General features: G+C 37.3%; 1 protein-coding gene across 1 annotated transcript in view; it reads left to right on the forward strand.

Annotated features, from left to right (window-relative positions):
- Positions 1–22,540, forward strand: part of shg (shotgun) — a 159,134-nt gene that overhangs the window by 35,769 nt on the left and 100,825 nt on the right. Inside the window, exons 5-7 of the mRNA XM_067139957.2 lie at positions 63–212; positions 11,584–11,775; positions 14,107–14,309. Coding sequence (XP_066996058.2) covers positions 63–212; positions 11,584–11,775; positions 14,107–14,309 — 545 coding nt within the window. The remainder of the gene's footprint in view (positions 1–62; positions 213–11,583; positions 11,776–14,106; positions 14,310–22,540) is intronic.

Here is a 22,540-nt window from a genome sequence, read left to right on the forward strand (position 1 = left end):
ACTTGAATATTAATTTCAGTGTGGTAATTAATCCAGTACTGAAATTATTATTATTTTACCAGGTATTTGACCGTGATGAGCCGTACAGGGACAAGGAGTTCTACCTTACTGTCCGAGCAACTGACAATGGTCGTCCACAGTTGGATGATGTATGCACCATCAAAGTTGTTATTGAAGATGTGAATGATAACACTCCAGTTTTTGACAAAACAGTAAGTATTCTTACAAGAAAGCATTGTCCTGTGTGTTCACATTGTTAATAGATTATACTTGTATGTCGGAGAGTTCTTCACAGAATGTGAATTTTGTACAATTTGCTATTTCAGACATACCGAGGATCAATTTGGAAGGTTTGTAAAAAGATGTATTCTGTGATATTTTAATAGTGTGTTTTCACAGAGCTGCATGTTGCCTAGTGTGCATACTCTTACTTTCAGAATCCTGGTAGAATTTGTAGATATCAACATTGACAACACTGAGGAACATCATCATATACCACTTCACCTGTTGCATGCATAATTTATACCGTCTGTGAGGTACTTGGCACAGTTTGTAATCTAAAGACTGGAATGGTAAAACAAATGTGAAATACAGTAGAAAGTTCTCCAATTATTACTCTGAATCTGAGAAACACTTTTGAAGGGACCATGAAATATTGTCCTCATTCCAAATACTTCCTCCCAATTGACATGTCCTGAAGCAGAGTTCAGGTATTGAAGTATCAAGTTACCTGAATCAAAATTATTGTTTCCTCGTGGAATGTTGACTAAAACTGAAGATCATTAAAACATTTAACTACTATAACTTTGTCTTGGAATTTTAATTTTGCCCTTTTCTCAGGATGCAAGTCCATCTTCCTTCATATGGTATCTTGATCTTGAAATTACCTTCAGGCATAGATTTTAACGTTCCTAACATGATCCACTAATGATGATCCCCTAGGACCACCTCTGTTTTTACTGAAGTCTACTTGGTTACCAGTTGAACATCTGTTCTAACTAGTGATGTTTTTTCTTCTAAAATATAGTTTATAGTGCTGAATTGCATATGGTACATATGCACATACATACATACATACATACATACATACATACATTATCATTAAAGACTGTTATGACTTTCAGCGTTCAGCCTGCAAGCCTCTGTAAATTTACTAAATGTCGCCACAATCCTCTATATGCAACTAGTGCTGTGGACTCGTTTAGTTCTATACCTCTTATCTTTAAATCGTTAGGAACCGAGTCTAACCATCGTCGTCTTGGTCTCCCTCTACATCTCGTACCTTCCATAACAGTCCATTATTCTCCTAGGTAACCTATCCTCCATTCGCCTCGCATGACCCCACCTCCGAAGCTGGTTTATGCATACAGCTTAATCTATAGAGTTCATTCCTAAATTAGCCTTTATCTTCTCATTCCGAGTACCCTCCTCCCATTGTTCCCACCTGTTTGTACCAGCAATCCTTCTCTCTACTTTCATGTCTGTTACTTCTAACTTATGAATAAGATATCCTGAGTCCACCCAGCTTTCGCTCCCGTAAAGCAAAGTTAGTCTGAAAACAGACCGATGTAAAGATAGTTTAGTCTGGGAGCTGACTTCCTTCTTCCGGAATACTGTTGATTGTGACTGCGAGCTCACTGCTGTAGTATGGCTGTACATTGATTCAATCTTTCTCACTATACTACCATCCTGTGAGAACACAAATCCTAAATACTTGGAATGATCTACCTGTTTCAGTTTCGTATTTTCAACCTGACATTCACTTCTCTTAGGTTTTTTTTTCCTTATTGACGTCACTTTAGTTTTGCAAGCACAAATATTCATGTCATTCTTGTTGCACATTTAGGTTGGCGTTGGGAAAGACATATGACCATAAAAAGCATGCCACATAAATTAATCTCGCCTCATCCCCAACGCCGTATCAAGTACAGGATTAACAGGTAGGCAAATACCACCACCACCACCACCACCTCCACCACCACCTCCACCGCCACCTTCCTTCTCTCCTCAAGTTCCAAGATATTAGCACAGTCTGCCTTCCTAAATGCTTACGACATTTCTACCTAAATATGCCCTCTGTGCCACTTACTACATTTCACTAATGATCCATGTAAACCATGAACAACAAAAGTGAAAGAGTACGGCCTTGTCTATCCCCTGTACGTACCTTGAACAAAGAACTTCTTCTTGCATCAATTCTCATTGTAGCCCAATTGTGAACATAAAATAATGACTTTGATTGCTTTTAAAAATGTACCTTTTGTCTCGTAATCTATCTGTTCGGGTAACATCTTTTCCCTCAACGCTCTGTCATATGCCTTCTCCAGATCATTTTTTGCTAGGGGCTTTGTGTCGCACCGACACAGATAGGTCTTATGGCGACGATGGGATAGGAAAGGCCTAGGAGTTGGAAGGAGGTGGCCGTGGCCTTAATTAAGGTACAGCTCCAGCATTTGCCTGGTGTGAAAATGGGAAACCGCGGACAACCATTTTCAGGGCTGCCGATAGTGGGATTCGAACCTACTATCTCCCGGATGCAAGCTCACAGCCGCGCGCCTCTACGCGCATGGCCAACTCGCCTGGTCCAGATCATTGTTCTGCAATCTTTTTCTACTTGCAGCATAGCCATGACTTGATATGGCACATCAGTATATTATCCTCCCTCGAAAACTAAAATGATATGACACTATTATAAAACTTAAAATATTACAACAACGACAACAACAAAAACAACAACAACAACAACAAACTTGTAATGGAGGACAGGAATGAAGATAGGGCTAAGGGTTTTCCTCAGGGAGTGGGTTTAGGAGAGGTATTGGTGAGTAATCTGTAGGAGTTACTGCAGCAAATTTAGCAGAGGGAACATGGAGAACAGAGAAATTATACGGAGAAGGTATGAGGCAAGAGGAAAAGGAATAGTAGGAAAGAGAAACGTTGAGTACAGGATAGAAAGAGGAAAGTGGAGTAGGGTAGTGAGAGGGAGAATAGGGAGGAGGAAGTTGGTTCTCCATGGGCCATGCAAGTTAAGGGAGGCGAGGAGGGGATCTAGCAAGGAGGGTGAATTTGTGGCTCTGGTCATGGTTGATGAGTTGTTATGCATGTTGGGAAAGTATGTGAAGGAAAGGGAACCAGAGTAGAGTGTTACGCAGGAATTAGGTTAAGGCAGATATTGAGGAAAGTGGAAGGGAAGGAGGAAAGTAAGGAGAAGGTTGTAATTTTCCACTTTGGTACCAATAATGTAAGGCAAACGGCAATAGGTACTAACATAATTGGGGATGTGTGGGCCCTGGTTTAGGCAGCATGGCACAAGATTAAGGAAGCCAGATATTGTTATCAGTGAGCTACTGACTAGTGTTATTGGGGATTTAAATGAGATTATGGAATGGTTACATGGGAAATTGAGAGCAAGATTTGTAGATCTTAATGTATGATTAGAATTTAGGGATCTATGCTCAGATGGCCTTCACTTGAACCGTAGTGGTACATGTAAGTTAGGGGGTTTGTTTAGAAGAGTTATAGGGAGATACGTTCAGGGGTACAGGGTGGACTAGGGAGCAGTGATGACGGTACAGTTAGCGGGAGCTGAAGTTAGAATGTCGTAAAATAGTTAGTATTAAACTGTAGAAGTATTGTGAAGAAAGGATTAGAATTAAGTAATTTAAAGATATATATATTTACCAGATATATCAGGGTCGAATAGGAAATGAATCTTGGCTGAGAAGTAATATTATGGATGCAAAAAATCTCTTGCAGAACTGGAGTGTTTTCCGTAGGGAGAGGTTCAATCAGTCACTACTGATCTGCGTTTAGAGCAGTCGCCCAAGGTGGCAGATTCCCTATCTGTTGTTTTCCTAGCCTTTTCTTAAATGATTGCAAAGAAATTGGAGATTTATTGAACATCTCTCTTGGTAAGTTAATCCAATCCCTCACGCCCTTTCCTATAAACAAATATTTGCCCCAATTTGTCCTCTTGAATTCCAACTTTGTCTTCATATTGTGATCTTTCCTACTTTTAAAGACACCACTCAGACTTATTCATCTACTAATGTCATTCCACGCCATCTCTCTACTGACAGCTCTGAAGATACCACTTACCAACTGATGAGCCATACGTAGCACACTGGGGCGAAACGCTGGCAACCAGGAATGAGTTAGCTGGAAAATTTTTGATGTCCAATAACAGGACCAACTATATTGGTATAACATACCACTTAATCGAGCAGCTCGTCTCCTTTCTCCCAAGTCTTCCCAGCCCAAACTTTGCAACATTTTTGTACCGGGTGATTTGGTCATGCGGTTAAGGGCGGACAGCTGTGAGCTTGCATCGAGGATATAGTGGGTTTGAATCCCACTGTCGGCAGCCCTGCAGATGGTTTTCCGTGGTTTTCCATTTTCACACCAGGCAAATGCTGGGGCTGTAGCCTAATTAAGGTCACGGTCGCTTCTTTCCAACTCCTAGCCCTTTCCTATCCCATCATCGCCATAAGACATATCTGTGTCGGTGCGACGTAAATCCACTAGCAAAAAAAAAAAAAACCTTTCTGTAATGCTACTCTTTGGGCGGAAAACACTGAGAAAAAATTGAGGTGCTTTCCTTAGGATTTTTTCCAGTTCTCGAATCAAATGATCCTGGTGAGGATCCATACACTGGAACCATACTCTAGTTAAGGTCTTACCAGAGACTTATATGCCCTCTCCTTTACCTCTTTACTACAACCCCTAAATACCCTCATAACCATATGTAGAGATCTGTACCCTTTATTTATTAAAACTGAGAGGACTTTTCCTATTTGTTAAACTCACAACCTGACTTTTAACCCAGTTTATTATCATACCATTGCCTACTGTCCATCTCACAATATTGTTGAGGTCATTATGCTGTTGTTTACAATCTTCTAACTTATTTATTACTCTGTACAGAATATGATCCACAAAAAGCCATATCTCTGATTCCACTTCTTTACTCATACCATTGATATATATAAGAAGACATAAAGGTCCAATAATACTGCCTTCAGGAATTCCCCTCTTAATTATTACAAGGTCATATAAAACTTCGCCTACTCTAATTTTCTGAGATCTATTTTCTAGAAATATAGCCACCCATTCAGTCACTGTTTGTCTAGTCCAATTGCACTCATTTTTTCCAGTAGTCTCCCATGATCCACCACACTAAATACTTTAAACAGGTCAATTGTGATACAGTCCATTTGGCCTCCTGAATCCAAGATATGTTATATCTTGCTGGAATCCTACATGTTGAGCTTCATTGGAATAACCTTTCCTAAACCCAAAGTGTCTTCTATTGAATCAGTTACTAATTTCCCAAACATGTCTAATATTATCAGAAAGAATGCTTTCCCAAAACTTACATGCAATGCATGTCAAACTGACTGGCCTCTGATTTTCACCTTTGTCTTATCACCCTTTCTTTTATACACAGGGGCTACTATAGCAACTCTCCATTCATTTGATGTAGCTTTTTCATGCAAACAATAATCAAATAAGTACTTCAAATATGGTACTATATCCCAACCCATTGTCTTTAGTATATCCCCTGAAACCTTATTTGGGGCTGATGACCTTCGATGTTAGGTCCTTAAAACCATCATCATCATCATCATCATCATCATCAAACCTTATCAATTCCAGCTGTTTTCCTACTTTGAACTTTTGTATCTTATTGTAAATGTCATTGTTATCATAGGTATTTCTTTAGTGTTAGTCACCTCCTCTATCTGGACATTATCTTTGTAACCAACAATCTTTACATATTGCTGACTGAATACTTTTGCCTTTTGAAGATCCTCACATACACACACCCCTTGTTCATTAACGATTCCAGGAATATTCTTCTTGGAACAATAGGAGGGGGAGTGTTCATACTGGTGAAAGAAGAATTTGTAAGCTACGAAAAAGTTCAGAATGAGAAACATGAAATTCTAGATGTAAGTCGTATCTCTAAAGATAATAGGTGGCGTGATATTTTTTAGGTTTACAGATGTGTCAAGGCTGGCACTGATGTGGAATTATTTGAAATGATAATCAGCTATGTAGGGGAGTGATACAGAAAGGAATGTTATTGTAGCGGGTGATCTGAACTTACCAAATGTTAACTGACAAGGGAATGCGAACGATAGAAAGCATGACCAACAAATGGGTAAATAGGTTAATATGGGAATGAGAGGTGAATCAGAAAGTGATGGAACCAATTAGAGCGAAAAATACTCTTAGTTATTGAGAAAATGGATAGATAGTATAACTGATCGTGAAACTATCTTTGTCATTGTTAAAAATAAATGTGCTGGAAACAGGTCACAAAACTAGGACTGTTAGGCAATACCATATGCTTAATAGACGAGACATGGAGGAATTTTTAAAAAGCATTAGGATCAATCGAAAATGGTAAATAAAAATGTAAACGGCCAATTGGATGGGTTTAAAGCAGTTATTGAGGAATGTGAAAACAGGTAAATAGTTATTGAGGAATGTGAAAACAGGTAAATACATTTAAAAGTAGTAAGGAATTGTAAGGACCCATTATGCTGCAAGTCGCTTAAGTGCGGCCGGTATCCAGTATTCAGGAGATAGTAGGTTCGAACCCCACTGTCGGCAGCCCTGAAAATGGTTTCCCATTTTCCCTTGTCCCATCGTCGCCATAAGACCTATCTGTGTCGGTGCGATGTAAAAAAAAAAAACTACTAGCAAAAAAAAAAATGCAGCTGATGGTATCTCTGTCTATTACTGACTGATATGTAAGTTATGTACGTAGACTACGCCCTACTTATTAAAGCGGCAGGATGAAATTTTTCGAAATTTACTGAACCCTTTAAGGTCCATAAAGGATACCTACCTTCCTTAATAAAAAATTTACATTTCTCAACACGACAGCGTGCCTTCACTCAACTGAAAATGGGTAACCATGGATTTCGCACACAACTTTAGTCATATTTCGAACAGAAAAATTTTACAACGGATTAAATATCTTACCACAAAATACAAAAAAATAAACTCACGGAAATGACAATCTACTTTAGACACGGTGTTTCCAAATTTTACTAACTTTATCCAAGCATTAAAACAAAATGACCTTTCATCATATTTTCTGTTATTTCACAAAATAAATGGGTGACCAAACTGCATCATAAATACACATACAAATTAAACTGTGACATCATGAAACAAATAAAACATGTTGCCATCAGGTTAATTCACCAGCAACTCTCAGATTTTCTGCATTTAGCCATTTCTGCACATTTGGCTTTACAGGTTATTTTATTTATATTTTGCTTCACCTGAAAATAATGGCACATGAAAGAAAAAAATACCCTTCGCTTGATATTTTTGCGGATCGAACATAACTGTTGTAATACCGCCCGCACATACAATACTTTTCAACACAATATTATTTATTAAAAAACCTTCACCTATAAGACTGCGGCATAAAAATGACTGTCTGTTTATTAAATGCACGCTACTTAAAAAAAACTACCTCCACTTAGGCATTTTCCTTTTGTTGCCAAGAATATTTACACATATTTTCCTATCCTGTGGAAATGTATTTAAGGCAGGTTTTATGGTAACCCAGTACTTGCTAAATTAGTAGTAATATTTTTTATGAACATGTAAGATTTTCTGGTAACAAATTGACTGGTTAAATTACCTGATTTGATAGGCACTATATTTCCTGACGTGACATAGGTTGAACAGACTAGCGCGTCTTTTGCCAATTTACCCTCAGAAACAGTTTAGTAATCTAAAGTCTGTATTACTAAGGACCAAATTGTCTCATCCACTATTACAGGACGATTATTATGTTAGTTTCACTGCTAATTCCTTTTAAAGAATGTATATATTAAACCAACAATTTGTTGTATCCATACACCATTGACACGTGTGGGTGACGTCATTTTTCGTAGCGTTAGAAAGAGAGCTACTACCCGCTTGCCTCGTGCCATTTCTGCGAGATAACAAAAATGTATCTGAAGTTCCTCATTGTGATTGATATGGGGTCTCATGTGGTAACTATTCTGATTTCTTACGACACAAAGGTCATGGGTTCAATATATATCATGCTTTCATATATGTGATATGCATGTTCAGCAGAAGCATAACTCTCCTTTTCTTGTGCACGGATAAAAATAAAATTGATGGTTTACTGAAAATATGCTACCAACTATCTTTTGGTTTTCACCTTTATTGCTTTAAAAAAAAAAAAAAAGGGAGACTGTGGGATCACAGGTTTGAACTATGACGTACATGTGGACTTGGCCCTGTTTTATGGCCAAATTCCCTGATGCCAACACTATGTGTAGGGATGTATCCACTATTGTGCGTTTTTCTGTGGTGGTTGGTAGTGTGGTGTATTGTCTGAACATGAAGAAAAGAGTGTTGCGACAAATACCCTGTCTCCGAACCAGAAGAATTAATCAAGCGCGATTAAAATCCTTGACCCGCGGCTCTGTGTACCAAAGGCCCCAACGCTAGCCGTTCATCCAAAGAGTCAGACAAATTTAGCTCAATTATTGACAAAATAAAATAAAAATAGTGAAAATTATACCAAATTAACTTTTTGAAAATGAAATTAGGCACATTTACTCTCTGCATTTTATGCGTTATATGAAGATAGTAGGGATGATTGATAATTCACTTTGAGAACAAAAATATTCCTAGACCTCTTGGACCTTGTGTTTATAGTGCTTACGTCCTTGACCATTGTGAAGCCTTCGTGGCTCAGGCAGCAGCACGTCGGCCTCTCACCGTTGGGTTCCGTGGTTCAAATCCCGGTCACTTCATGTGAGATTTGCGGTGGACAAAGCGCAGGCAGGACAGGTTTTTCTCTGGGTACCCTGGTTTTCCCTGTCATCTTTCGTTCCAGCAACACTCTCCAATCATATCATTTCATTTCATCTGTCAGTCATTAATCATTGCCCCAGAGGAGTGTGACAGGCTTTGGCAGCCAGCACAGTTCCTATCCTTGCCGCAAGATGGGGGCTTCATTCATTCCATCGCTGATCCGGTCCCTGACTTGAAAACAGAATGTAGGTTTTCATTTTCACCTCCATGAATATTGTTGAACAATTAACATTGGGTTAAAATGTTAATGATAAACATGGTGTTATTTTTAGACTAATCTTCAGTATTTTAGCTCCACTCATCAAGCTGAGTTAAAATTGTATGCAAAAGGGGTAATAATGTCTAGTGATCTTTTAGGAATTGGCTTTGACTGGGTGGTTCCTGCAGGCATGATAATGGCGCATGGTATGTTATTGTAACAACAGTGTGAAGTTGTTACTTCTGTCCTTTGGTTATGACAACTTTTCTTTGTAGCATGATGCACTGCATGTGTTATATATGCACTGTAATTGTTTCTGTATTCTGAGAGGATAAGAGGTTAGCAACAAGTTAATAGTGACAGTGTGCTTGTGGTTTGCTTTTGTTAATTTCTGTTAAGTGAGTGCAAATTATCCAGAAATCATCATTCAAAATCAAAGTGTGCTTGAACTGTACTGAGGAATTTGCAACCAAGTGAATGTTACAGGAGTTATTTTCTTTCTTTATCAGATGATAATAAGTATTAATAGCACTGAACATACCGGTTTGTATGTAATTCAAGAGGAACAATTATGCCCTAACACATCAAAGGATTTTGGTGACACAAGGATGGGAAAGTGCTAGGATTGGAAAGATACCGGCTGTGACCTTAATTAAGGTACAGCCCCAACATTTATCTGGTGTGAACATGGGAAACCATGGAAAACCACCTTCAGCATTGCTGACAGTGCAATTGGAATCCACTATCTCCCGAATGCAATGAGCCACTTTTAACTCAGAATTATGTATAATGAAGTTTGTATTTGTTAAAAAGGTTCTTCTTTGTGAAAAAGTAAAATCTTGAAAAAATTTACTTTAATGAAGATTTTAAACTTCCGTTCACAACTCTGTCACTATAATGGACCTTTTTAAAACTCGTATTAATACTGGAAAATGTTTTAAAATGGTACTTAATTCTGATGGAATGTATGAAACCACTACTTACAAAGAGTCTTTACACCAAAAACACAATAAAATAAGACCAGTCAGAATATCTGCTTGTAACTTTTTAGGTTATTGAGCAGTTTCTCGAATGAATCTAGCTTTTTCATCTAGAGATATATATTTTCATTTTTTATCCCTCATGGCTGCTATAAACATACTGACCAGTTATCTAAATTGACGTGAAAGTAAATGAACTTATTCCTGCATTACGTGGTGTCTGTCTCGTATAGGCCTACTGTAGTAAAATGTCACCTCTCAGCACTTGTTTCTCCCTTTGTAGACCTGCATTACTAGTGCAGTAATATGACGCCCGTCTTCTCTTTGAGTCAGTTCCATTTCTGAGCAGTTACGCTCGTGCTGTGTTCTGAGAGCAAGTTCCACATATAAATGAGAATTATTTTCGTATTAATTACATTTAATTGAGATAAATGTTATGTGCAATACAATGCTGTTTGCTGGGACTTGTTAAAACCTATGCTTAATTCAGAACAATGTACAGCTTGGTTACATACAAACCAGTTATATCTATTTTTTTTAAACCCTAAATTGTGCTTTTACTCTTTTAGAGTGAAAGAGAAGTAGAACTAATTATAACTGAGGACATAACATCCCAGTGACCTCATCCTGGTCTTTCCTTTGGGGTGATTAGGTTGTAATATCTGTAGATGTATATGAAGGTATTAGAGTATCCAGTTTAGCTGCAGAAAATGAAATGTCTGTCTTGTTTCTTTTACGTGGCAGTCTGCATTTGTTTGTAGTACTGTAATTATTGGTTTCTACATATTTTTTCCAAAAGATAGGTTTTTATTTCCCATGAAGCCTGGAAGTGGCATAGGAAGGTTATTTGTTGTATTCGGGGTAGAAATGAGCATAAAATATATATATTTTAAGACTGCTCTATACAGTACTAATAGAACATACTGGAGGAATCAAAGCAAAAAATAGAATCTTACCGGGTGAGTTGGTCGTGCGGTTAGGGGCACGCAGCTGTGAGCTCGCATCTGGGAAATAGTGGGTTCAAACCCCACTGTCGACAGCCCTGAATATGATTTACTGTGGTATCCCATTTTCACACCAGGCAGATGCTGGGGCTGTACCTTAATTAAGGCCACGGCCACTTCCTTCCCATTCCTATGCTTTTCCTGTCCCATCGTCGCCAAGAGACGTATTTGTGTTGGTGTGACGTAAAGAAAAAAATAGAATCTTGTAATATGACTAGTATTGTGCATGTATAGATAAGGTAAGACATCGTGAATGTTGGTTGCTGCACCTGCCTAGAAACTAGAAGATTTGGGTGTACAGTTCTGATCATGTTCTAATTTATTTGATTAAATTCTGTTTAGATTACAACAAACTATATTCATTTCAGTTGATCTGACATTCCATTCTGCTTAGCAAACTGTTCTTCCTTTTAACATCGGAGAAAACTGATTAAAATTTGTTGTTATATTTGACAATTTACGTATGGCTTTATACGGGATTTAGCATTTTACTTTGTAATGTTTATGTTTTGTAATTCTAATGCTTCTGTTTTGTTTCCAGATTTACAGAGAATCCGTCCCGCAAGATCTGAAGGTGGGACGAGAAGTTATGCGCGTATCTGCCACAGATATTGATGATGGTAACAACAGTATTGTTTCATATCAGTTGATTCCAGTTAGTGATGATTCGGATCTTGAGTACTTCAGGATTGATGAAAATACTGGTGTTATCTTCTTGCAGAAAGCTATTGATGTAAGATTTTAAAATGAGAAATTTATCTTAAGATATATAAGTATTAAATTAGTAGTTTGCTGATAAATGAGTCTATTACAGGGTAGCTGCAAAAGCAGCTACAATACTTTTTGTAAAATTGTGTTGTTGCTGGGTTTGTTCTCTCCTGTTTGTGCAGAACAGTTCATATTCAGATAAATCATGCTGTTACAAGCAGATGAAGTAGGGGTTAGTTTCAAAACCAGCGAAGTCACTATTTCACTTGCAAAACCAGATACATTGGTTAGTAAGCACTGCACGGTATACTTCATGTGCTTCACTTTTTCCCATCCATTGTTAACTGTTCACGCTGACCAGCTGGTGATGACCGCACACCCGCTCATTGGCACTTTCAATTTAATCCCTGCAAAAGATTTTGCTTTAAAAGAAACGGCAATGGTAATGATTTTGTTATTAAGGGAGAAGGCCATTACAGGGTTAACTTAGGATGCTACAGGACTGTCTGCAAATGTTACAAGACAATCAAAGATTTGTTACCTCTTATACCAACAGGTGTTAAGGTGTTTCCGCTGAAAGTCGGTGATGTTTCATCATTACTCGAAAAACATTTTGGTCCTGACTGGTTGTTACTGGAGTCTTTGCCATACTACAAAAACATAGTCCAGATAACTGATATAGGAATTGCTGAAGATTCTACTCAGCAAGATTCTGTGTTTACAAATGTGTGTGTAGTTACTGATTTGGTTGTGTAGTCTAGTGAATGGCCAAGAAATGTGAACACACATACAGTTTGCATGCTTATAACTTTCAACTTGACTCTTCTGCAACTTACATTTTACATTACTGTCTAAATGATCATATTTTGTTTGTTTTGACAATGGTAATTATTAAGAATTCCATTACAGTATTTATGTTGCTTCAAAACGGGATACATACATGGAGCTTGCTTGTAAACCAGGGAGCTTGCTTGTAAACCAGATAAATTCAAACCGAGCTCGATAGCTGCAGTCGCTTATGTGCGGCCAGTGTCTAGTATTCGTGAGATAGTGGGTTCGAACCCCACCGTCGGCAGCCCTGAAGATGGTTTTCCGTGGTTTCCCATTTTCACATGAGTCAAATGCTGGGGCTGTACCTTGATCAAGGCCACGGCCGCTTCCTTCCCATTCCTATTGTATTCCTGTCCCATCGTCGCCATAAGACCTAACTGTGTCGGTGCGACGTAAAAGCCATTAGCAGAAAAAAAAAAAAGAAATTCAAAAGAAATTCCCAATTATTTTACAAAACTATAATTTTATAATCATTTATATCCAATGTATGTATGCACTTACCTCGTGCAAAAATCTTGCCAGAGTTTCAAGGTTTGCTTCTTTCATGCAGTAGAGTTAGTGTGTTTTTTGTATTTGTGACGTAGCTGCTTTTGAAACTAAACGACTCAAATATTGGCTATTGCTAGTGTAGTTGACACTGTATTTCCGTCCCATTCAAGGGATTTCAAGCGGCTCATCGAAGTGCTTTTCTCTAAACTTGTTTCTAATTGTAAATTTTTAAAGAATACGGTCAAGTATGTACATTACAACCTAAGTTGGCCGAACTAAATGGGGGAGCCATTTTGGATAACAATCATTTTTGGTTAAGCCACGAACATCTACAGTATTTCTGTTGTGTGTCTAATTACAGTATGTAATCCTGAATTGTTTTGAAGGCCAAAGGAATTCAAAATTCTCTTTCTAGGCTATACTTATGTTCTTTATTAAAGTTAATATTACATTTTTAGGATTACAGTGCATCAGTATTATACTTAGTGTGAATTACTCATTTGAAAAACTCAGTAATTTTGGTTTGTTTCTTGTGTCCCTCCAAACGTTCACAAGCAGTAATGTCCTGCCATCTCTTCATTAGAAGGACATCATCCGACATTGACTCACTGCATTGTTCAACAAATTCTAGAGCAACCTAAAATAACACCACGTGTATGTACTATAGTTTCTGTGTTAATTCAAAAGAAAGAGGTATTTTGGATAACCCAGGTTTCGGTTAACATGAGTTTCGTTAACCAGGGTTTTACTGTATAGCAGATGAAATGAGTGTCCGTTGCTTCCTTTTCTGAAGAGTCATCCTTTGATTTCAAATTGTTAAAATATAGGGCCTATATATAAAATCGTGGGGGATATGAATCTTTCCCTCAAGTAATGTTTTGTCAGATGTTATTGTATTAGGGTTTTTGCAGCACCTGTTAAATGCTAATTAATGAATTCATCATGTGTGAATTGTACAAGTTATGTTAGCCAGTGTATCAATTTTATTTCTTTGTAAAATACCAGTGCTCACCATTTTTTTGTTATTTCATTTCAGAAACAACCAAATTACAAATTCAACATGAGAGCAAAGGCAACTGATCATGGTAAACCTCCGAAAGACTTCTCCATTGATCTTGACATTGAAGTAGTTGAATCTCATAAAAAGGCTCCAACATTCGATTACTCTGGTATTGACAGCATATTCGTCAAAGAAAACCACAGTGATTTCTCAACTCCTTTAATAACAATCCAAGCCAAGTGAGTTCCACGAATTTATTTGATGTACTTGATATTATAAACTAATATTTACTAGATTGTTCAGGAGTTATGGCACACTAGTAGATATACTTTTCTGTCTACACCGTTATTTATTTAGTTAGTTAGTTAAATAATTTGACAGGTTATTTGTATACTTAAATATGAAGACTCCTATTATTATAAATCTAGTTTTGTATATGAACATTTCTAGACACACATCTCTGACTTCTGTCCTGTCCAACTTTAAGATTGAGCCTATTAGTGATATTGGTTTAGAGAGATGTAATTTTGAACATACAGTGAAACCTCATTAGTGTGTTCCTCATTAACATGTTTTCACACTTAGCACATCGTAAATTCAAAGTCCCGATTCTAATCGTATTTATATAAAAATACCTCGCTTTTTGCATCACAAATTTTCGCTATTACTGCTTAGTACGATCACATTTTTCCTAGTCCTGAAAATGTTATTTGTCATCCCTTGTAAAACAAATGTAATTTCCAGCTGGGTAAGATCCGTCGCCACAGTTGCGTGATTAAAAAAAAAAAAAAAAAAAGAAAAGCCCCGTAAATTCCTAAATTTCACAGGATAAGTTGCACGTTCGGGGAGCAGGCTGTTAGCCTCAGGAATGTTCAGTTTTTCTTGCCGGTTAGCAGCAAGATTGCTGAATTACACAGTGAGTTTATTTGTGCTTGTATTTCACATTCCATTCAGAAGTTAGAAATTTATTCTGTGTTGAGTGGTACAGTGAAGTGTAGCGAATATTTGTTGCGTGGTACAGTAGCATATATCTAGATTGGGAACATATAAACATACCTATTGCATCACAAATTTTCTCTATTACCGCTTACTACGAGTACGGCCACATTTTTCCTAGGCCTGCAAATGTTATTTGTCATCCCTTGTGAAAGAAACGTGTTCTACAACTTGGGTAAGAGCCGCCGCCACAGTTGTGTGATTACCTAAAAAGTGAGCCTATTTGTGCTTGCAGTGAAGATTTTTCGCATGATACGTTAGCCTATATCTGGATTAGGAACGTAATAATGTAAAATCGACGAGCATGGTACACATTTGTCTTGTGATAGCCTAGGTATGAATACAGAAAAAGTGAAATTCCTTTGTAATGTAGACAACATTAAAATCTTTCAGAAAGTGGACTGGCATCTGCATCTTAAATCGCACAGAGGTCGCGAATGTTTAACTCGCACCATCGAGTTTCAATTCGATCGATTCAACTTGGTCAGAGTTTTTCAAAATGGTGGCCAAAATAATTCTGTCGCAGTTGCACATGGCAGAGTATAACCTCCAATTCATTGTCTAAGAGCGTGACCAGAAAATTATATTTTATAACCCACTGCTCCAAAATAAAAGGCTTCTGTTAACATTATTGTTTTAGAAAGAGAGTGATCTGCAATAATACTTGGATATTTTTATTGGCCCCATGCATATGTTTTCATATTTCTTGTTTGGAGTTTCTCACACCGTTCAGTGAACTTGTTATTTTTTAAGTCTCAGCAGAAAAGGTTTTCATATTTGTTATCTTGTGTTTTTCACACCTTTTAATACTTTCCTCTCATCTTGAGAAATCGCAGATATAGTTTTCATTGTACTGGCCGATAAACGACGTAAAATGCCTTCATGTCGGAAAAAATCGTATCTAGTGTTTCCATATCCTTGTTGGATAGTTTTTATTCGTATATTCAGTAGTACGTTTTCTCGCTTAACATGTTCATTTTTGTTGTCCCCTGCAGAAATGTCTTAACAAGGTTTTACTGTATATTCAAACTTGAATTGTATGAAACTGTTAAAATTTGACTGATTTGATTTGTTTGTAAGGACTTTCCAGAATAGAATTAGTGTTATCCATAGAAGAAAGATTATTTTGTAAGGTGCAATAACACGAGATAATTCCAATTCAAGTTCAACATGGATAACTATCCCATTCATTTCATACAGATGCTCAAATCACAAAGTAATGTGTGTCGTGAACACTTGAAAATCCACACTATTATTTTTTCTTTCTGCTTTTGGAGAAATTTCACTTTATAAAGACACACAATATGGAAATGACAGGGCTGCAGCAAGCATTCACACTAGTATTACAGCTGAAGCACGAAGAGATACCAGTAACAATTGTACATGCAATAATCAATTACTCCTTAAAAAGTTCAACTTTTTTTTAATCTAAGAAAAGTAAAGGGAAAATAGACGAACGAAGTGCATAAAATCCATTGATCAGACAGTATAGTTACAGATTCTATATCGGTAACTACTTTCATTGATAATAGTGTTTGAACTCAATTTTCCATTAAATTACAATTGAGCAAATGTTGCAGGAAGGAGACGCGGCACGCTACTTGATACAACACGAGTAAAGTGTCAAATACTTGGGTAGTGATACAGTAGAACAAGGTGCTGAATCACAAGTATTTGAATTTAAAACTGAAGAATTTTATGCAAATGGAAGAACTATTAATATATTGTTGTGCATATTTTGCTACTGCTATGTGAAGCACAAACCGAGAAATACGTGGACAAACACATGGAGAGCAAAAAAGCACAAAGTTAAGAAGGTGAAATCAACAGTACATTGTTGTGTTGGCTGATGAAACAGTAGAAAAGTGAAACACTGTGTGTTCAACATATTGTTCTCTACCCTGAAACCATTTGCTGAATCTGCAATAATGTTAGTGGCCTGTGTGGTGCTAGCTAACACAAATGGTGCTTTGTGTTTGAGAGCCAGTATTGCACATTACATAGGTACAGTGTTGATTTTGACAAGTGATAGGATATATAATAGTCAATGCGAGATATGACCAAATCTGACATTCTTAAGGGTGTAGTTACTGAATATCTCATACACATTCAGTGTTGTGTCCATAAACTAAATAACAGTGGTTCTTTCCTCCAGAGTGAATTAGATGAGCTGAACAATCTTGCATCAAAAGTGAAAGTAAACTTCCTAAATACAAAGAAAATGAAGACACAAGTATGTATGGTTTCTTAGAAGGAATATAATGGATGCAGAAATTTTCTCACGGCACTGGAGTGTGTATCGTAGAGATAGGATAGGAAAGGTGGGAGGGGGAGTTTTCATTCTGGTGAAAGAAGAATTTGTAAGCTACGAAAAAGTTAAAGATGAGACACATGAAATTCTAGGTGTAAGGCTCATTTCTAAAGATAATAGGCAACTTGATATATTTGGAGTGTACAGATCGGGAAAGGGTAGCACTGATGCGGATTCGGAATTATTTGATAGGATAGTCAGCTATGTGGGAAACGACATGGAAAGAAATGTGATTGTAGCGGGAGATCTGAATTTGCCAGATGTCAATTGGGAAGGAAATGCGAACAACAGGAAGCATGACCAACAAATGGTAAATAAGTTAATATGGGAAGGACAGCTGATTCAGAAAGTGATGGAACCAACCAGAGGGAAAAATATTTTGGATGTGGTGCTGATAAAACCAGATGAGCTCTATAGGGAAACTGAAGTAATAGATGGTATTAGTGATCATGAAGCTGTTTTTGTGGTAGTTAAAAATAAATGTGATAGAAAGGAAGGTCTTAAAAGTAGGACTGTTAGGCAGTACCATATGGCTGATAAAGCAGGTATGAGGCAGTTTCTAAAAAGTAACTATGATCGGTGGAAAACGGTAAATAAAAATGTAAACAGACTCTGGGATGGGTTTAAAGAAATTGTTGAGGAATGCGAAAACAGGTTTGTACCTTTAAGGGTGGTAAGGAATGGTAAAGACCCACCTTATTATAATAGAGAAATAAAGAGACTAAGAAGGAGGTGCAGACTGGAAAGAAATAGAGTTAGAAATGGTTGTGGAAGTAAGGAGAAATTGAAGGAACTTACTAGAAAATTGAATCTAGCAAAGAAGGCAGCTAAGGATAACATGATGGCAAGCATAATTGGCAATCATACAAATTTTAGTGAAAAATGGAAGGGTATGTACAGGTATTTTAAGGCAGAAACAGGTTCCAAGAAGGACATTCCAGGAATAATTAATGAACAAGGGGAGTGTGTATGTGAGGATCTTCAAAAGGCAGAAGTATTCAGTCAGCAGTATGTAAAGATTGTTGGTTACAAGGATAATGTCGAGATAGAGGAAGAGACTAAGGCCAAAGAAGTAATAAAATTTACGTATGATAACAATGACATTTACAATAAGATACAAAAGTTGAAAACTAGAAAAGCGGCTGGAATTGATCAGATTTCTGGGGATATACTAAAGACAATGGGTTGGGATATAGTACCATATCTGAAGTACTTATTTGATTATTGTTTGGCCGAAGGAGCTATACCAGATGAATGGAGAGTTGCTATAGTAGCCCCTGTGTATAAAGGAAAGGGTGATAGACATAAAGCTGAAAATTACAGGCCAGTATGTTTGACATGCATTGTATGTAAGCTTTGGGAAGGCATTCTTTCTGATTATATTAGACATGTTTGTGAAATTAATAACTGGTTCGATAGAAGGCAATTCGGTTTTAGGAAAGGTTATTCCACTGAAGCTCAACTTGTAGGATTCCAGCAAGATATAGCAGATATCTTGGATTCTGGAGGTCAAATGGACTGTATCGCGATTGACATGTCTAAAGCATTTGATAGGGTGGATCATGGGAGACTACTGGCAAAAATGAGTGCAATTGGACTAGACAAAAGAGTGACTGAATGGGTTGCTATATTTCTAGAAAATAGATCTCAGAGAGTTAGAGTAGGTGAAGCTTTGTCTGACCCTGTAATAGTTGAGAGGGCAGTTCCTCAGGGCAGTGTTATCGGACCTTTATGGTTTCTTATATATATAAATGATATGAGTAAAGGAGTGGAATCAGAGGTAAGGCTTTTTGCGGATGATGTTATTCTCTATAGAGTGATAAATAAGTTACAAGATTGTGAGCAACTGCAACGTGACCTCGAAAATATTGTGAGATGGACAGCAGGCAATGGTATGTTGATAAACGGGGCTAAAAGTCAGGTTGTGAGTTTTACAAATAGGAAAAGTCCTCTCAGTTTTAATTACTGCGTTGATGGGGTGAAAGTTCCTTTTGGGGATCATTGTAAGTATCTAGGTGTTAATATAAGGAAAGATCTTCACTGGGGTAATCACATAAATGGGATTGTAAATAAAGGGTACCGATCTCTGCACATGGTTATGAGGGTGTTTAGGGGTTGTAGTCAGGATGTAAAGGAGAGTGCATATAAGTCTCTGGTAAGACCCCAACTAGAGTATGGTTCCAGTGTATGGGACCCTCACCAGGATTACCTGATTCAAGAACTGGAAAAAATCCAAAGAAAAGCAGCTCGATTTGTTCTGGGTGATTTCCGACAAAAGAGTAGCGTTACAAAAATGTTGCAATGTTTGGGTTGGGAAGAATTGAGAGAAAGAAGAAGAGCTGCTCGACTAAGTGGTATGTTCCGAGCTGTCAGCGGAGAGATGGCGTGGAATGACATTAGTAGACGAATAAGTTTGAATGGCGTTTATAAAAGTAGGAAAGATCACAATGTGAAGATAAAGTTGGAATTCAAGAGGACAAACTAGGGCAAATATTCATTTATAGGAAGGGGAGTTAGGGATTGGAATAACTTACCAAGGGAGATGTTCAATAAATTTCCAATTTCTTTGAAATCATTTCGGAAAGGGCTAGGAAAGCAACAGATAGGGAATCTGCCACCTGGGCGACTGCCCTAAATGCAGATCAGTATTGATTGATTGATTGATTGTTTGTTTGTCAGTGAATGTCTTCAGGGTATCTTGGAGTTCTTTGAAGAACCAGGGTTGTGAAGTTACTGAAGATGAAATGCAAGTAATTTTTGTCTCAAATTGCTGTAAAAAAAAAAAAGTCCCATGGCACAATAGCCCTGAAGGGCCTTGGCATTACAAGCTCAGCGCGAAGGCCTGCAGATTACGAGGTGTTGTGTGGACAGCACAGCAAATACTCTCGGCCGTTATTCTTTACCCTTCTAGATCGGGGCCACTATTTCACTGTCAGATACCTCCTTAATTGTTGTTATGCAGGCTCAATAACCTCGAACCAGACCTCACAGATCCAGGTAAAAATCTCTGACCTGGCCAGGAATTGAACCTGGGGCCTCCGGGTAAGAGGCAGGCACACTACCCCTGCACTATGGGCAGAGTCACACTTAGGCATGGGTGACAAATTTATGGGATGGCAAAAATTAAAATATCTAATAGTTTGAAAACAAGTTTTTAGAATTCGCACACTTTCAAAGTATTCAAAAGCGAAAGCTCCTGATATGAATAATGGAATTTTCATTCTGCTTGTGTGTAAGCTGTTGGTAATAAAATATTACAATAAATACCACCACAGTGTTGAAACACAGCCCTCTCGGTTCTGTGTTTGGGTATCAAGATGACTTTGGATTGCAACTTAGTCAAGCGGGCCATAAATCAACGCAAGCTAGAAACAACTGCGTCATGTTGAGTAATTATAATCTATAAGCTTCATTTCCGTATTGATTGTAGCTACAACATAAGAACGATACTGAAGCCTCCACCTTATCAATACATTTATTTATATACTATTAATCACAGTAATCACAGTACTGGTTTCGACCCCTCGAGGGTCATCCTCAGCTGTCATATACAAATATAGTTATTAAAACATCACATTGGAAGGTGGTGTACATACATGAAAATTGGCCCAATTTGACAGGCCGTTTAAAATAAGTTGTATGTTAAAATGGTAAAATAGATCCTCTCTTCTTCAGTTATAAAAAGATTACGTAATGTGAGAGGCATGTCACTACAATGTTCCTGTTGATTTGATAAGCGTAAACTAAGATTTGTACTATTGTATATGCACTGATGCTCATAGAGTAATCATTATTTTACGTTAAAACTTACAATTAATTATTAAAAACATTTCAAAATTTTATTCTTCTGGTGATTATGTTGCTTATTACACGATGTCCTTCTGTTGGTAGTATGTGTATCTTGAAGTGATCTGGACACTGTCTATGAAGAAATAGGTCGTAGTTTAATGTTCGGTTCGATGCATGGTCTATGTACTATATTCATAGTATATACTAAATGCTGCGTTAATAGTAATGCTTATTGTAAGTATAAAAATTTTGTTTAGTTTGCGACGTGCACCTTAATATGACGTTATATGCTATGTCAAGTGTCAAATGGTTTACATTTTTAATGTCTTAAATGATAGCGTGTAGGCTTCTTCCTATATGTTGTAGGCTGTGATATCTGTAAATAGAAATGAATTGTGTAAGAAACGACGTTTAATAGATTTGTAAAAAGTAAACTTTTGTGTATGTTGTACTTACACTGGGTGTTGACACTATGTGCGTTGCACGGCAGCACGTCGAGTTCTGTTACGTGTTAGTTTAGGGCTGCTGCTCGCGGCTATAGAGGGGAAGTTAGGAGGGGTAGGAGGAGCGGCTGTAGGGGGAGTAGGATTAGAGTGGGAGGTATCTTTGGGCGGTTCTTTTATATGTATTTGATGTTGTTTCTTAACTCTTTTTAGATAATCGCTTTTAAGGAGGGGAATAATTGCGTCAAAAAGGATATTGGTTTTTTCTGTAATTTCATTCAGGTTAAAATTTGGATTGACGTATTAGTCTAGGTTTATACAAAATTCTTCCATGATACTGAGTAAGGGGCTCTTGGGGTTAGTACTTAGGATTTGCATGTCATTTTCAATATTTGTTTATTTGTGTTTATGGTCTTCGATATGTTGTCCTATGGCTGAAAATGTCTATGTTTTATTGCATTGATGTGTTCGTTATATCGTATCTGGAAGTTCCTCCAAGTATGTCCTATGTAACTGGCTTGGCAGTCATTGCATTTCATGCGATAGACTCCTGAGTGGTTGTATCAATTTTTATTGTTAACAGATTTAGAATTATGTAAGATATTGGCATTGCTGCGTGTGGTTTTATAAGCTATTTTTAGGCCTCGTTTTTTAAAGATGTTCGTTATGGGATGTATATGGCTGTTATTATAGGTGAATAGTACGTAGTCCTTTTTGGTTTTTTCAGTTCTGATCAATTTGGATTTGGGTTGATTTTTTATTTTGCATATGATCTTATTGATCATTCTTTTTTATACCCATTCTGTCTGGCTATTTCATGGATTAAATTAAGTTCTTTATTTAGTTCTTTTTTTTGTTAGTGGTATGTTGTAAGCTCTATATATCATACTATAATATGCAGCTTTCTTGTGTGCGTTAGGGTGGGTAGTCT

Source organism: Anabrus simplex, chromosome 2 (assembly GCF_040414725.1).
Source record: "Anabrus simplex isolate iqAnaSimp1 chromosome 2, ASM4041472v1, whole genome shotgun sequence".
Classification (NCBI taxonomy): Eukaryota; Metazoa; Arthropoda; class Insecta; order Orthoptera; family Tettigoniidae; genus Anabrus; species Anabrus simplex.